This window comes from Physeter macrocephalus, chromosome 11, assembly GCF_002837175.3.
Source record: "Physeter macrocephalus isolate SW-GA chromosome 11, ASM283717v5, whole genome shotgun sequence".
Taxonomy (NCBI): domain Eukaryota; kingdom Metazoa; phylum Chordata; class Mammalia; order Artiodactyla; family Physeteridae; genus Physeter; species Physeter macrocephalus.
The window spans coordinates 105829402-105844811 of record NC_041224.1 but is presented as its reverse complement, the minus strand read 5'-3'; the positions used below and the strand labels follow the sequence as shown (position 1 = coordinate 105844811).

The following is a 15410-nucleotide window of genomic DNA, read 5'->3' as shown; positions in this document are numbered from 1 at the left end:
ACCCATGACCTCAGCCACAGTAACCAACTGATTTAACAAGACATGGAAAATTATTATGAACAGAAGTCCAATGTAGACATCAATGGGTGCATCTCAAGGTTCTACCTACAACAGAAAATGAAATGATCCCCAAATCCTCCCGACACATCCTTTTGGTTAGAGCTTGCCCCAAAGTCTTTCTCCACCGCACACGTCAAATCTCAGTAAGAACTTCTTTTGATACTGTGATCTCAAAGACCTAGTTCTGCCATACTAACTGTGTGACCTTGGGGAAATTACTTAACCTCTCTCAGTATATTTCCTCACAAGTAGAATAAGCATAATAATAATACCTACTTCTTAGGAATGTTGTGAAGAATAAATGATAAAATCAATGTAAAGTGCTTATCACAATGCCTAGCCTATGGTTAAGTGTTCAGTAAATGTCAGCAATGGCCATTTTTACAATTTCCATTTTTCTTGGCTTCCTTTGTTCCCTCAATCTGATATAATAACAACTAAACTGAATTGCACATATTATTGACACCCTCCCTCTTATTTTGTAGAGAAACTGAAACTGTATTCCCAAGACATTAGAAGGCTGTTTTGTTGTTGTTGTTGTTGTTGTTTTCGGTACGCGGGCCTCTCACTGCTGTGGCCTCTCCTATTGCAGAGCACAGGCTCCGGAGGCACAGGCTCAGCAGCCATGGCTCACGGGCCCAGCCGCTCCGCGAACTCAGATTACCCAAAGGAGATGCTCGTGATGAGGCTGAATAAAAACAGATTCTGAGGAGAGGAAGGGGGGTAATGGCCATAATCTCCAAAATTCTTTTGATGTGTTATTGCTTTCAAAGGAGTGGATTTTTTCTTAAGGTAAAGATATTTGATACAAATGGACTCACCTGTCAATCAAAGATCTTTTACTCATGGCTAATTCAAACACTATTCTAGTATTAGAATCAAATTCATGGTGTGAACATTTAATAGCCAATTCGCCTAGGTGGGAAAACAATGAAGAAATGATAAAAAATGGAACAATGTATGGAGCCTTCTTTTTTTTTTTTTTAATTAATTAATTTATTTATTTTTGGCTGTGTTGGGTCTTCGTTGCTGTGCGCGGGCTTTCTCTAGTTGTGGCAAGCGGGGTCACTCTTCATCGCAGTGCGCGGGCCTCTCACTATGGTGGCCTCTCTCGTTGCGGAGCACAGGCTCCAGACGCGCAGGCTCAGTAATTGTGGCTCACGGGCCCTGTTGCTAGGCGGCATGTGGGATCTTCCCAGACCAGGGTGCGAACCCACGTCCCCTGCATTGGCAGGCAGATTCTCAACCACTGCGCCACCAGGGAAGCCCTATTAACTACTTTCTAAATAAAATATCCAGGCATCTGTTGATGAGATTAGGTAACAGGAAGTTAACCACTGAACCCGTGGATTAATTAGCATATTTTACAGAGACTGTTAACCTAAGTTTGTATTTACTTGAAAACATATCAAGTTGAAGAAGAATAAAGGATAAGCTTGGAATCTTTCTATGACCTCCCCAAGACCTCAGAGTTGCCAGACGTCAGTTGATAAAGTAAAAGATTAAAGAGAAAATAATGTAGTAATCAATTTTTTGATCTTTATATAAAATAAACATGAGAATATCCTGGCAGTGTTCCATTCAAAGCAATATCAAATTACTTCCTGCTTAAGGTAAGAGTGGCTACCCTGAATGGATTTTGGTATTCATGCAGGATTACAAATGTGTGTGTGTGTGTGTGTGTGTGTGTGTGTGTGTGTGTAGTCTTAAACTCTTCTTCCTAAGGCTTAACATTTGTAAAAGTAATACTGGCTTATTAAAGGTGACAGCAAAACAATTTGCTTCTCCTAAAAATTCTGCTTAGTGGCCTTGAGCCCTGGAATTTTCCCAGCAATCTCTGTAAGATGAATTTAACATCCTTACCTTCACAGAAAGGTAAAGTCCACCTCCTTAATGCCTGATAAGGAACTGACTGATAAGGAAAAAGGCATTTCTATCCCATCCCACCCCCTCTCAGGGGACAGCTGAATAGAGAAAATGGGGAAGGATCAATAGACCAAGAATCAGTGAGAAGACTTTGATTCTTACTGATTTCAGAGACGTTTTAATGTATTAAGCATATTGTAAAACAGAAAACGAAAGATCAGCAGCTTATTTTCTGGATTCCTAGCAATCAATGTTGCTACAGTATGAGGGGGAAATGCAAGGAAAGAAGAGCAGAGCCAGCTCTAGGCTACTGCCTTGGAGGGATAAAGGACTCCTGAAAGTGGGTGGGCCAGCCATTTTGACAGCCAATAGCAATGACTCTGTACGCTCTTGTGGCTCTGTACCGGCATGGAGGCCGAGGGGACCCTCCTCTATGCTTGCAAATGGTGATCTGGAAGGGAGACTTGCTTATTCTGAGATTGCCGTCGTAAGGTTTTCCATTCTCATCGTCACAGATGGCCTTGATGTCATTACTGTTGCCATGAACAAAGGTGTTGACGTCTTTGCAGGGATGGGTCAGCATTCGTTGCCGCATCATTCTTTCACAGTATCTGTCATCCCGGCCCTGTGGTGTGGGATCATAGTGCTTCAACAGGAAGCTTCTGTAGTCATCCTGAGCCAGGGTCAGTGGGGTCAGACCCAGACCCAGCATGAAGACGAAAAACAGGGGGCTCAGGACCATCACCATCTCTTCCAACAAAGGCTCCTGCCAAGAGCAAAAGGAGATGCAGTAGGGGCAGAATAGCATTGCCAAATTAAGCTAAAAGGACAGGGACCCTTCCCTCTGACAGGGCGTCATGAATCAGGTATCCTCCGTCACCTAAGCATATCTTTTTCTTTTCCTTTCCTCATTAATCTCATATGTCTTGTCAATCAATTCTTTTGGAAAGTCTATCTAAAAGTTTCCTGGACACACCTTCCAGCCCCAACCTCTCTTTCCTATCCCTGAAAATTTACGTTTCTATCAGTTGTAGCATTACAAAATCCATTCACACTCTTTAATTCATATTAACTAATTTAATAGCAAACACTACATAAGCCCCTACTGGGTACCAGTCACCGTGCTAGGTCCTAGAACACAAAGACCATTAAGGCACACCAAGTCTTGGACTCCCCAGGTGGCGCAGTGGTTAAGACTCCACCTGCCAAAACAGGGAACACGGGTTAGATCCCACGTGCCACGGAGCAACTAAGCCCGTGCGCCACAACTACTGAGCCTGTGCTCTAGAGCCCGCGAGCCACAACTATGGAGCCCATGTGACACAACTACTGAAGCCCGCGAGCCACAACTACTGAGCCCACGTGCCACAACTACTGAAGCCCGCGTGCCTACAGCCCATGCTCCACAACAAGAGAAGCCACCGCCATGAGAAGCCCGTGTACCACAATGAAGAGTAGCCTCCACTCGCCGCAACTAGAGAAAAGCCTGTGCGCAGCAACAAAGACCCAACGCAGCCAAAAATAAATAAATAAATAAATTTATTTATTTATTTAAAAAATAATAAATGGTATAGTGTCATGGATATTAAATTAATTATTAATTTTTATATTGTGCTTTTCTTGTGTGTAAGTCAATAAACGTATTTTCATATTAAATATTTTTGTAGCCCTTAAAGAGGCCAGAGGTTGTAGCACTGAGCCTGTAGTGATGCTAACCAGCCCTGGGTGTACAACTGTGACTCTAGAAAGCCAAGAGGATCCGTGGCTCTGCTGGTTACATGTGAAGGCATATGACAGGGTCAGCGAAATGACCTCTCTTTCTTCCTTTTTTTTTTTTTTTTTTTTTAGTGAAGCAAGTAAAGTGTTTATTAGGAGGAAAAAGAGTACAGTACATGTGGATAGACACACAGAAGGGCTCAGAGAGAGAGAGAGTCATGCCCTCGTGGTAGTCTGAATCACTTTTATGGGGCATTTCTCTACCTTGTCTGTTTTATCATGACTGTAGACAAATTTGGTATACTGCCAAAGAATTACCAAATTATACACTAAGAAATTCTTTGGTCATTCCTCAATTCTGAAATAAAGAAATAGTCACTGAAAAGGTTTCCATTAAGCACATAAGAGTATGATCTGTAATAGCAAAAAAGAGTATGATCTGTAATAGCAAAAGTGTGCTCTTGGGAGGTTAGCAAGAAAGTGGTACATGATTGGAAGAGTCACACCTAAAAGAATAACAAGTAGTCCTACATGTCGCTGCTCCAACACAGCTGCTGGGCTGCCATGCTCCCCATGCGCCAAGCTCTTTACATTTACATTGTGTTTTTCAGTCTCCTGGGTGTGTTTTCTCTTTCTAGTTTTTTGGAAGACAAAGTTTTCTTGAATTGTAATCAGTTAAGTCTCTTGCTCTGCGATGGACAAATATTGCCTTCTAATGTCACAGGCAATTGTAGAATGGCAGGCTGTCAAGGTTGGAAGGGTCCTTAAAGGTCACACAGGGAGCAGAGGCCAGAATCCCAGAGTCCAAAAATCTGGAAGTAGAACCTGAGCTGGTAGTACCCAAAAGAGTCATTAGGTGGCAGTGGTGGATAGGAATGCTGTCTCCCACGCTGTAGAGTAAAACAGTGGGTCCTTGTAGGAGGTGCCAGTATTGTACAGCGGATATTGCTGTTCACCGAAGTGGGTGTGAGCTGGCAGGCCTGTCTACAGTTTCTGTCCAAACACTCTATGCTTTAGATATTAAGTGCAAGGACAGCTCACCAGTGTCAAAGCAAAAGTCACAAAGCTCAGGATATGCCCACAAGGATATCACAAAATAAAGATTTACCTCTTGTCAGGTTTCATGGGTGCCATTCCCAAACCATTATTCATGGGATCTTGAGCGAACAATTACCTGTTTACTTCTCAGTGTTTCCTACTGGTGCATAATCTACAGGAGGGCAGGGCTCATATTATTCACCTTGTATCATACTGCCTGCCTCACAGTAGACCCTCAATAATAATTTTTTTAAATGACTGACTTCATTTTCTTCTCCAGGCCTAAATTTTTTCATCTACAAAATGAGAGTTGCTAGCTCTAAAAGTTTGAAATTCCCTGGTTCTCATTAAGCATAAGAGAGCCTTTCTGGTTTCACTAGCAAAAGTCTAGTGACCATGGAATTGTAAAGATAAGTTTGTATAAGTTTAGTTGGTGGCACAAGGCACCAGCTGGAAGAAAGAGATGATAGGATGGTCTGCAGCCCAATCTCACTGGTATGCATCATCCCTGAAGGCTCGGTGTGTAAGTCAAGCCCATACCACTTCTAGTTAAGGCACCGGCCTGACCCTACCTCAGGGCTTGTCACCCTAAAAAGCCACTTGTTTGTTGGGAGGTTGAAGGTCCTCATGTCCCAATCTGCGGAGGTAAAGGAATATCTTTGTTTCTAACTTACAAAATTTGCACATTCGTTCAGGCTTATTGTAATCTTGACTCCCTGAGACATCCAGAAACCAAATCCCAGCAAATACACACCACTGGTGATAGTCGCCACCACTATCTAACATCTGCTCTCCCGATTCACACCTTCCACAAGCATATAAGCAATTCTAAATTTCCCAAAAAGAGAGGTAAAAGGGAATTGGAAGAAAACAAATAAGAGATTATTTGTGGTGCAGAAGTGAATCTGCCTAGGCCAACGGTGCAGAGCCTCACATTTGGTCAAGGGTGGTCAGACTCATTTACACATATCCTTCTAGATGCAAGCACATAAGTGTCAGTGGAATTTGTTCCAAATGTTCTTTAGACTAACTTTATCCTCTGTCTCAAACCAATCCCTTGGTCTTTATAAAAATTAACATTCTCTTCCTCTCCCCACAGGCAATATTTTGTACTCAAGGGATCCCCCAAACTTTACGCACCAGGGAATTACCTTGACCTTTAATGACGAGTAACTATGGTCAGTGTACCTTCTTTTGATCTTGGGATGTGTCCCACTTTGCTTTCAAAGAGCACCCAAAACTTTCTTTCTTTTTTTTGGCCACACTGCACGGCCTTTGGGATCTTAGTTCCCTGACCAGGGATTGAGCCCATGCCCTCCGCAGTGAAAGCGCAGAGCCCTAACTACTGGACCACTAGGGAATTCCCCCAAAACTTTCTTAAGGAAAGAAATTATCAGGGAAGGTTATAAGAAAACAGAGCTGGGACTTCACTGGTGGTGCAGTGGCTGACTCTGTGCTCCCAGAGCAGGGGACCTAGGTTCCATCCCTGGTCAGGGAACTAGATTAGATCCCACATGCCAACTAAGTTCGAAGGCCGCAACTGCAAGATCCTACGTGCTGCAACGAAGATCGAAGATCTCATGTGCCGTAACTAAGACCCGGCGCAGCCAAATAAATAAATATCGAAAAAGAAAAGAAAACAGAGCTAAAAATATACTTTCTTTTCTTGTTAAGCCACATACAATGCCTATATGGTGTGTGTGGGGGGCGGTTCCGGATGCCCTCCAGCAAACAGCTTTCCCAAATCTTTGGGGATTTTATCACAATTTAGGAGTCTCTCCTAAACCTCCACTTGCTCCTAATTGCACTAGTTTCCCCTTTATCTACATATAGGACAGCGGTCCCCAACCTTTTTGGCACCAGGGACCGGTTTTGTTTTGGGTTTTTTTTGCGGTACGCAGGCCTCTCACTGTTGTGGTCTCTCCCGTTGCGGAGCACAGGCTCCGGACGCGCAGGCTCAGCGGCCATGGCTCACGGGCCCAGCCGCTCCGCGGCATGTGGGATCCTCCCGGACCGGGGCACGAACCCGCGTCCCCTGCATCGGCAGGCGGACTCTCAACCACTGCGCCACCAGGGAAGCCACCAGGGAAGCCACCAGGGAAGCCCCCAGGGACCGGTTTTGAGGAAGACTATTTTTCCACGGACTGGGCTGGGGCGATGGTTCAGGCGGTAATGAGAGCGATGGGGAGCGGGAGATGGAGCTTTGCCCGCCCGCCGCTCACCGGCTGTTCTGCGGGCCCCGTTCTTAACAGGCCGCAGACCGCTACCCGTCCACAGCCCGGGGTTGGGGACCCCTGATATAGGATATCCCCCAAAGAAATCTGTTTTCATTTTAAACTTTGGAATCTAATTCATTTTCTTCTTAATTCATGAGCTTGGGCCCAGAGGCTTTAAAAGGGGGGAAATAGTTTCACTGAAATGGATGGACAGCTAAAAATAGTATATAAACAAACAAGTAAATAAATAAAACAACGGATTACCCAGATGGAAGAATCTTACAAAAACCTGGAAGTTTCCCTCCAGCTGAAGGGAGGTTCCAGCTGCTTGTTCCTGGTGATGGGTTCCAGCTGTGTGAACCTGGAGGCCCCTCTTGGTTCTGATTATATAGTGATCAGATGAACAGGGTGGGAGACTAGATCTAAAGATCCCCAATTCTGCAGAGACAGGCAAACCAAGGACACTGCTCTTGGACAAACAATGAGAGTCATTCACCTCTTCCCTGGGCATGACAGAGCCAACTATTAATCCACCTGAATAGATTAAAGATTTGTTCCAGAGGCAAAGTTTGATAAACATGGCCTCTTGTCCCAAAGTTGCTTTTCCTGACATCGTGGTTCTTACTTTTGCCCAGGACAGGACCAAGGTTTCATTGCTCCCATGCAATGATCTGGATCCAGAAGATGTCATTTCTTGGGCCAGCTCTAAGAACTGCCTCAGAAGAAGCCTGCAGAGTGAGATGGGGTCTCTCAGCAGGATGCTGCTCCACTGTGCTTTCTGTTTACCCCCATAATTTGGTAGGTTTCACAGAACCAGGAAAGCACTTCCAGAGAAAGTTATGTGACAGCTGTTAGCACCCTGCCTTTGACCTCAACCTCCCAGCTAGTAACCCTTAATAACCCTCAGAAATATCCTTATCATATGTCCTGGGCTTCTCTTTCCTTTCTTCTTTACCTGTCCACAAATGACTAACTGTGAGCACTCAGTCTTCTGTTCCTTGTAACACAGTTGTAAAATTGATTATCTCCACCATCAATACAACACTGACATTGCATCCACTCACAAAGTGCATTCGTTGCCTGCATAGAAAGTGGACTGAAGGTCACCAGGATCACTTATAGATCCTATGGTTTCAAATATCAGGTAGCAGCAGGAGGCCAACTATTTCACGAACCCTCAGCACCCACCTTCACTGATGTCGGATCTAGGACACTGTTATCTTCTTAAAAATCCTCAACCTTCTATTGTCATCCACCCACCTCCAAGTTTTCCGTCTCCCTGTATTTTAGGTGTCAACTGAAGACAGGCTGCCTACCAGTAAAACAAATGCACTTGAAATCATCATAATAATTATAATAATCAGTGTTACCTTTCACTCTATGAAGCGCTCATACACATGACTACATTTAACCGTCACCAAGACTGTGAGGTGGGTATTATGTAAGCCAGTTTTTCTTATGAGGAAACTCTGAAATCAAACAGCAGGGGCCCTTGACTGAAACAACCCTTTCTTTTTCTTTTGCTAATAACTTTCTTGCCTCATCCAGCTTCTGACTATAAAAGCCTTCCATTGAAGAGCTCCTCGGAGCACCTCTTATCTCCTAGATGAGATGCTGCCCCATTCGTGACTCATTCAACAAAGTCAATTAGGCCTTCAAATTTACTCGGTTGAATTTTGGTTTTTAACAGAGCAAAGAGCAGTAGCTGGATGTGGGGCTCTACTGGCTCTAACGACGTGCCCACACACTCACTTTCCTTTTATGGGCAAACACACTGTTTGCGAGGGGCACCTACCGTAAATTAATCACGCATCACTTTTTAAACACAAACTGAAGAATTGAGTTTTTAAAAGTTATCAGCCGTTACAAACCACACAGCTGTGTTTTGCTTTGTGATTCAATCTGAAGATCTTTTTCTTTTAGTAGTGAGTTCAGATTTATTAATACAAATAATATGATTTCTTTTTAAAGTTATCAGGACTTCCCTGGCAGTCCAGTGGTTAAGACTCCTCTTTCCAATGCAGGGGGCGAGGGTTCCATCCCTGGCTGGGGAAATAAGATCTTACATGATGCTTCATGCGGCCAAAAAAAAAGAGTTATCAAACCAGTCACTTGTTGCGGAGAAGGCTGCCAGACCCATTGCTGACACCCTGACTGCCTCAGCAGTCCTGGACCAGGAAGCAGCAGCCAACTCCCACAGTCTGTGGGGATCAAGATGACTTGATCAACATAACCCCACCCTAGTCTGATAAATCGCCTAAAAGCAGAGATTAGCTACTCCACTCCAAAATCGAGCACATACAGTTCCATGGCCTGAAACACCAGTGCAAGCACCAACTCACAGAAACAGATCAGCCTCTGATTTTAGAGTTATGCAGTAGTGCTAGGGGGCAGCCTTCAGCCTCTGAACACAGCCGAGTCCTTTCTCTTCCTCTGGGGTTTCACTCGACAACCTTTGGAGATTTCACAATCTGTCCATAGAGCTGACAATGCCCAAAGCCAGCTGGTGAATGGTGAATGATTGCTTTCATTCTAATTGTTTTTATTTTCACCTTTGCACAATGAGGTTATGAAACAGAATATAAGATTTTGGAAAAAATTTAAAAAGGAAGTTTTACTATTTCATTAAAATGCATCTAAGTGCTTACTCAAAATACTTATAATGAGGAACTACAGTCAACCCTCCACATCCACAGGTTCCCCATCCTCAGATTCAACCAACTATGGATCGAAAATATTTGAAAAAAAATTCTAGAAACTTCCAAAAAGCAAAATTTTTAAGTTGCTGTGCCCCAGCAACTAGTTACATAGCATTTACATTGTATTAGGTATTATAAGTAATCTAAAGATGATTTAAAGTATAGGGAGGATGTGCACAGATTATATACACATACTATGCCATTTTATATAAGGGACTTGAGCATCGGATTTTGGTACCCTTGGTGAGTCCTGGAACTAATCTCCCTTGGATACTGAGGGACTACCTATAATCTATGATTAATGAATGTTATATCTTTTTGTCAGTAACTTTAATAGATGTGAAGCAATTGCCGATTGAAAAAAATGCTCATATGTTCTGACAGCTTGAACTTAAAGCCATCCCCCGTTTCCTGAAATGTTTTTCTCTCTCTCCTTCAAGCCAACAGCTTTCCTGCACATGGACACAGGAAGCATGGGTTGTCCTTCTAAGGCCTTAGTGCTGGTGTATTTTTCCCTTTATGCAGAGTACATATGTTTAATTCTGTCCTTTAGGCTAATTATAAAAGTAGCTGATGGCGGGAAGGGATTAATCTCTAAATTCCTTCATAACTCAAAATTTTTTAGGTCTATAAGCATGAAACTTATTTAGTAGCAGAAGTAATGGTTAAAAGAGGATGAAGGCCACATGGAAATAAGGGTCACACCTCTACCTCCAGGAAGTAGGGGACACTATTGATTGAGGGAGGATGGGGACAAAGTCCAGCTGACCCACCTATATTTCCAAACAAAGACAAACATTAAACATTCCATTTTCAACAAACTCTTGTTCTGTGCCCATTCGCTCTTTCCCAGGTATTTCAATGTGTTTGGAGAATAGCTGTTTACAGAGATTGTTCTTTGCTCAAGTGAAGATTAAATAAAAACTAAAGAGGGGTTTCACTGGCCTGCTGTGGTCCACTTTCTTGGCCATCTACTTTAATTTATGAATCACACTGGTAAATGCTTACAACAGTAACTCGGCAAACCCCTTAGTGTTGACTGCTTATAAGCTCACATCTGCTCTTTCAGCAATAGCCAGAGCCATTCCTCTTTTCCTAGAATGATTTTCCCCAGCCTCTCTGCCAAACTATAGTTCTTCTCCATATTACTGGAGTACCTTCTTTCATATAAGAGTCATGTTACCAACATCCTACAGTCGGAAGTAGAAGAGGGACCTCAGACACTATCTATCAACCCCTCATTTTACAGATGAGGAACCAGGAACGAAAAAAGAACATGTATTGCCCAGTGAATATATGCGGTTCCAGGGACTAGAAGCTTCCCACTGCACCACACAGCGTTCATAATCCACACTAGTAATTTCTAGGCAATCAAAGATAATTTTAAAGGTGCCAATGAAAAGTTGCTGTTTAAGAGAAAACTACTTTGGATATTTCCATATATTCCCAAAACATTTTACTCCCCCATTATCTGTTAAAAAGTTGCTTGAAATAAAGTGTCTTATCCTTCTGCACTAACTAGTTAGTAGCTGTGTAGTTAAGTGGCTCTTTGAATACCTCTGGCTGCTTCTGGGAAGTTAGCCATGTGCTATTCAGGTAATTATGTCACTTGGGTCTCTAGTGATTACATTTATGACCTGATTGTGAGGTTCCCAATGACACAGGAAAGGTCTTGGCTCTGTTGGGGAAGAGGACATTTTCTTCCACCCTTCTAGGTTCTTCTGGCTGGTCTAAGAATCAAATTGACATGAGACAGATTGACAGGAGAAAATCAAACAGATGTTTAAAATCATGGACACCTTAGAGAGACCCAGGAAAACTGAGTAACTCGCCAAAATGGCAGAAGCCCTCTCTTTAAATACCATCCTCCCCTCAAGGCAAAAAAGGATGTTGAGGGTGGGGAGAGTCAGTTTTGTTAGGGTACCAGGAGAAGCGCAGTAAACAAAAGTAGGGTTGTGATGCAAACCTAAGTCTTTGCCTTCTCCAGCAGGCAAGAGTTTGCAGGTATTTGGTCATCCTCTTCTTCCAGGTACAGCGAGGGAGACACTCTTACAAATGGAGATTTCCCTTAAAAATGTAAATGTTTCTTATTACAAAAAGTTAACTCCTATTAGGCTTTCAGGATTTTCCCCTTGTCTGCTGTTTCTTAGGAAATATCCAGGTTAAAATAATACGCTACAGAGACATTTTGGGGTGGCAAATTCTGCTCCCCTACAGCTCACTTGAGATTTCCCCAGGCCCCAGGCCCCAGATTTCCCCAGAATGCTGCTGAAACTGTTTTTACCCTCCTGCCTAAATAAGCCCTGTGTTGTTACCATTTGATGTGCTGTCACAGAGTAAGAAAGCTGAGGATCCCAAGGTTCCCCTAAGAAAGCTTAGAGAAGAGGTTGTTGGCAATGTCTCAAAGAACTTCTCAACTCTGGCTGAAGGTGGGTGAAGGGTGAGGAGACAGAGGAGTAAACAGAAAACGAAAACACGAGTTCCCATATGTCAGTTATGGTTGCAAAAACTGGACAAGACCTGTTTCATAAATCTGGCGATCATCCTGTGTACCAAGCAAAAGAATCCTTAGTTCTGAGGAAGTGTAGGCCTCCCTGGATTTCCTTCGGTTCACCAATTCTAGGGTCCCCCTTAGAGCCTACGTTCTAGGCAACAGGCATTTCACGCTGGCATCTCCACTCAGCTGCGGAAAATAAGCATCGGAGTAGGAATGGGGAATCTCTAACTCTACAAGAACTGGACTTTTACCTTCCTTCCCATTCCTCAGCTCCTCCAGTCCGGTGCCGCAAACGCCTCCCCACCGAGCCCCACATTGCCTCTGCTAAGAGGCAACTCCCCCGACCCAAACGCCCCTGATGAAACTGCTAAAAAGGAGGCGGGTGGAGGGGGAGATGGAGGAAGAGGAGCTGGAGGAGGAGGAGTGTGTGAACCCACCTCGGCCTCAGAACAAGTCTGCAGAAACAGGTAGAACGGTGGAAAGAGAAGTGTTTGCTTCTCACCCGCTTCTTCCTCCCTGTAAGGACGATGGGGAGCCGGTAGAAACGCAAAGGAGAGGAGCGTCGGGGTGCGAGCCTTTTTGTAGTTGAGACCCCGCCCAGAGCTCAGGGGCCGTGAGGACACGGCCTGCGGAGGCTGCCCCTCCCAGGCGTCCGCTGGCGAGAGTCCAGGAAGCCAGGCAGTTTGGCCCCGCACAGATAATCTTTTTGCAGAACAGTTCTCTTCTGTAGAAGAGTTCTCTTCTATAGAACAGTTCGGAACGCTGGAAAGTTTGTATAGAACTGAGCTTTATTTCGGCGGTTAGAAGCGGGGAGGAAAAGTTTCAACCATTCGGGCTCGTCCGGGATTTGAACCCGGGACCTCTCGCACCCAAAGCGAGAATCATACCCCTAGACCAACGAGCCGCGCTGAGTAATACGCATGTACCTTTTCTCTGAATCTTACTTCTCCGTCAGCAATTGGCTGCCAGGCTGCTCTGGAGTTTTATCTTCTGCTGCGGCATTTACGTTTCGCTTTGCTTAGCTCTTCCGTCTTCAAGAAGTCTCACGTCTGACTCTAGCCTCGCTAATTCTCCTCGATCCTTGTCCTGGACGCCTCCAGACGCCGGATGGGGTGAGAAGAGGCAGCTTTTCAGACGTCAGGCCACCTGTCTATGCTCACGCAAGCCCCGCCGGGAGGAGTCTAGCTTTGAGCTCCAGCCTGGAGGGAGCTTGGAGAGAACCGAGTTGGAGCCTGAGGGCCCGAGCTGGGGTCGATTGCAGCACTGTAGGGTCCTAAGCCCCAGGACAGACGCACAGGATGTGTATCTGCCGGGCTGCTACTGCTTCGCGCGAGTATAAAATCTTAGGGGCAGGACTGATGGGCATCAACATACGGGGAGCCAGTATTTTGATCTGTTGGAGGTGAACCAGTCTGGGGCGTGTTCGTAAAGTCCAGACCCCTGTAGCTTCCCAGAATGAGAATCAAATGTTCCATCTCTCCACCTCTGCTTAAATTGTTTCCTCAGTCTGGAATTCTCTCTCCCAGTCCCATCCCAATTCACGTCAAATCCTGTTCCTCCTTCCTGCTCCAGCTCAAAATGCTTTTTGTGGAACTATAAAAATCTATAAACAGCTGAATAAATTAAAAGGGCCTCCTCCTGAATGAATGTATGTGTATAGAGTGAATGAAGGTCTCAGGGGTTTGTTCCGCAAATTAAGAGTCCCAAGGGCCGCAGGATATATATATATATATATTCTGTACCAACGAGTGGTCTTGGATCTCCAAACTTTGGACCTCAGGCAGCAACCTAAGCTCAGCTAGAACATCAAACCCAGAACTTCCTTAGTTGGTTGGAAGAGTTAGTGCACACTCCCTTTTTTACTGAGAACCGTGCCCAACAAGTCCAACTTTTCAAGAGGTGATTCTCGAAGTTCATACAACCATGCTGAGTTTATCTTTGGGACGGGGTAAGGTCTGGAGAAAATGACTCCAGAAGAGGGAAAACGACGTTAAGAAACAGGAGAGCAACGGCTCGCTCGCTGGTTGCAACCCCCAAAATATCAACTCTTCCTTCGAACCGGAATTGAACCAGCAACCTAAGGATGAATGTATTGTTGCATACTACAGTCCTCCGCTCTACCAGCTGAGCCATCGAAGGAAGTACAGCAAAAATATGCCTACTATTCTATATTGAGGACATTGATAAGCAGAGGTTCGTGCATAATGGCCCACTAGTTGCCGGTGCATGGACACCACGTAGCAGCCAGCTTAGGAGAAAGTCCTACATCCGCGGTTCTGCGGACAACCCCTCTAGAGCTGGATTCTCTTGCTTCAGGTACGGGCTTCCAAGCAGGACCAGCCAGTGGGCTTTTCACCGGCGCACCTAGAGCCTGTGCATCCCGAGGCCGCCCCGGACCGTGGCGATCTGCTCTCCCCCGGGCTGTTCTCTTCACGTAGTGCGCTGCCCGGGGCCTCCCTGGCATGATGTGTGTCTAAAGTGGGAGCGGACACCCGGGCATCGGAGAACTAAGGGCTGAGGTGGTGGAACATACAGTTCTGATCGCGCAACTGCGAGCCAGGGAGAAGGCGGGCCTCGGAGCTCTGGCCTGGGCCTTCCTTTTCCACACTTCCTGCGCTCGCCTCCAAATCCAGGAGCGTTTGCACATGCGAGCTGCTTCTCTCTTCCGCTTACACGTCCACAGAGTAGGGGAGGGAGGGGTATATAATACCTATGGCTAAACCCAATGTTGCTATGAGAATTGACTTGGAGAAACTATTTTAAGGTTTTTTCAAAGAGGAAGCCACAGTTTCTTTGAGTCAATAACAAATTTAGTGACCCAAGTCCCGACGCTAATTTTCCCGTTGAGATACTTAAATGTTCGAAAATCCACTGAAATATGAAAACTTGTCGGACCCCCAAATCTGGACAGCTGACGCCGGCTCTTCCCCTGTGGGGAGGGGGACCTTGCTCTGGGCTCTAAATCTGCCCAGAGCGGGTGCTGAAGGCTCGATCCCATCTCTTTCCCCACCGCCCTTAAGCCCCGCTCCGGCTCCGGCCGCCCTCAGGGCTCTTGCTGCGGGTCCTCACAGCCAGGGCGTCCGCGGAGGCTGGCAGCGCTCCCCGCAGTTTGTAACGGACTCCGCCACAATCTAGGCAGCGAAGCAGCACTTGCGCACTAGTACTGGAAACTGAGAGGAAGCGGTTCCGCTCGGGTGTTTAATTTGGCACATCTGGACACTGGCGAGAAGATACGAGCGGAATTTTCGCAGGAGTTAAAGTTACGAGAAGAGAGGTGGGCGGCTGGTGAGGAAGATTTGAAAATAATAAGTACACCCG

General features: G+C 45.3%; 1 protein-coding gene and 2 non-coding genes across 3 annotated transcripts; all 3 read right to left on the bottom strand.

Moving 5' to 3' along the window:
• Positions 1-2107: 2107 nt before the first annotated feature.
• ANG (angiogenin) lies at positions 2108-12977 on the bottom strand. The gene is made up of 3 exons (XM_028495101.1): positions 12962-12977; positions 12530-12747; positions 2108-2692 (listed from the first exon to the last, which is right to left on the bottom strand). The coding sequence occupies exons 1-3, from the start codon at positions 12975-12977 to the stop codon at positions 2234-2236; spliced, it is 693 nt and encodes a 230-aa protein (XP_028350902.1). The 3' UTR covers positions 2108-2233.
• On the bottom strand, positions 12925-12996 carry TRNAP-UGG (transfer RNA proline (anticodon UGG)). Its single transcript has one exon. It is a non-coding gene; the product is annotated as a tRNA-Pro (tRNA).
• A 1145-nt stretch (positions 12997-14141) lies between these two features.
• On the bottom strand, positions 14142-14231 carry TRNAY-GUA (transfer RNA tyrosine (anticodon GUA)). Its single transcript is given in 2 exon segments — positions 14142-14177; positions 14195-14231. It is a non-coding gene; the product is annotated as a tRNA-Tyr (tRNA).
• Positions 14232-15410: the final 1179 nt, after the last annotated feature.

Excerpts from the sequence above, each read along its gene's own strand:
- ANG (XM_028495101.1), bottom strand. Across the intron at positions 2,693-12,529 it reads AGACTTGTTCTGAGGCCGAG|GAGCCTTTGTTGGAAGAGAT; the intron begins GTGGGTTCACAC and ends TGCTCTTGGCAG.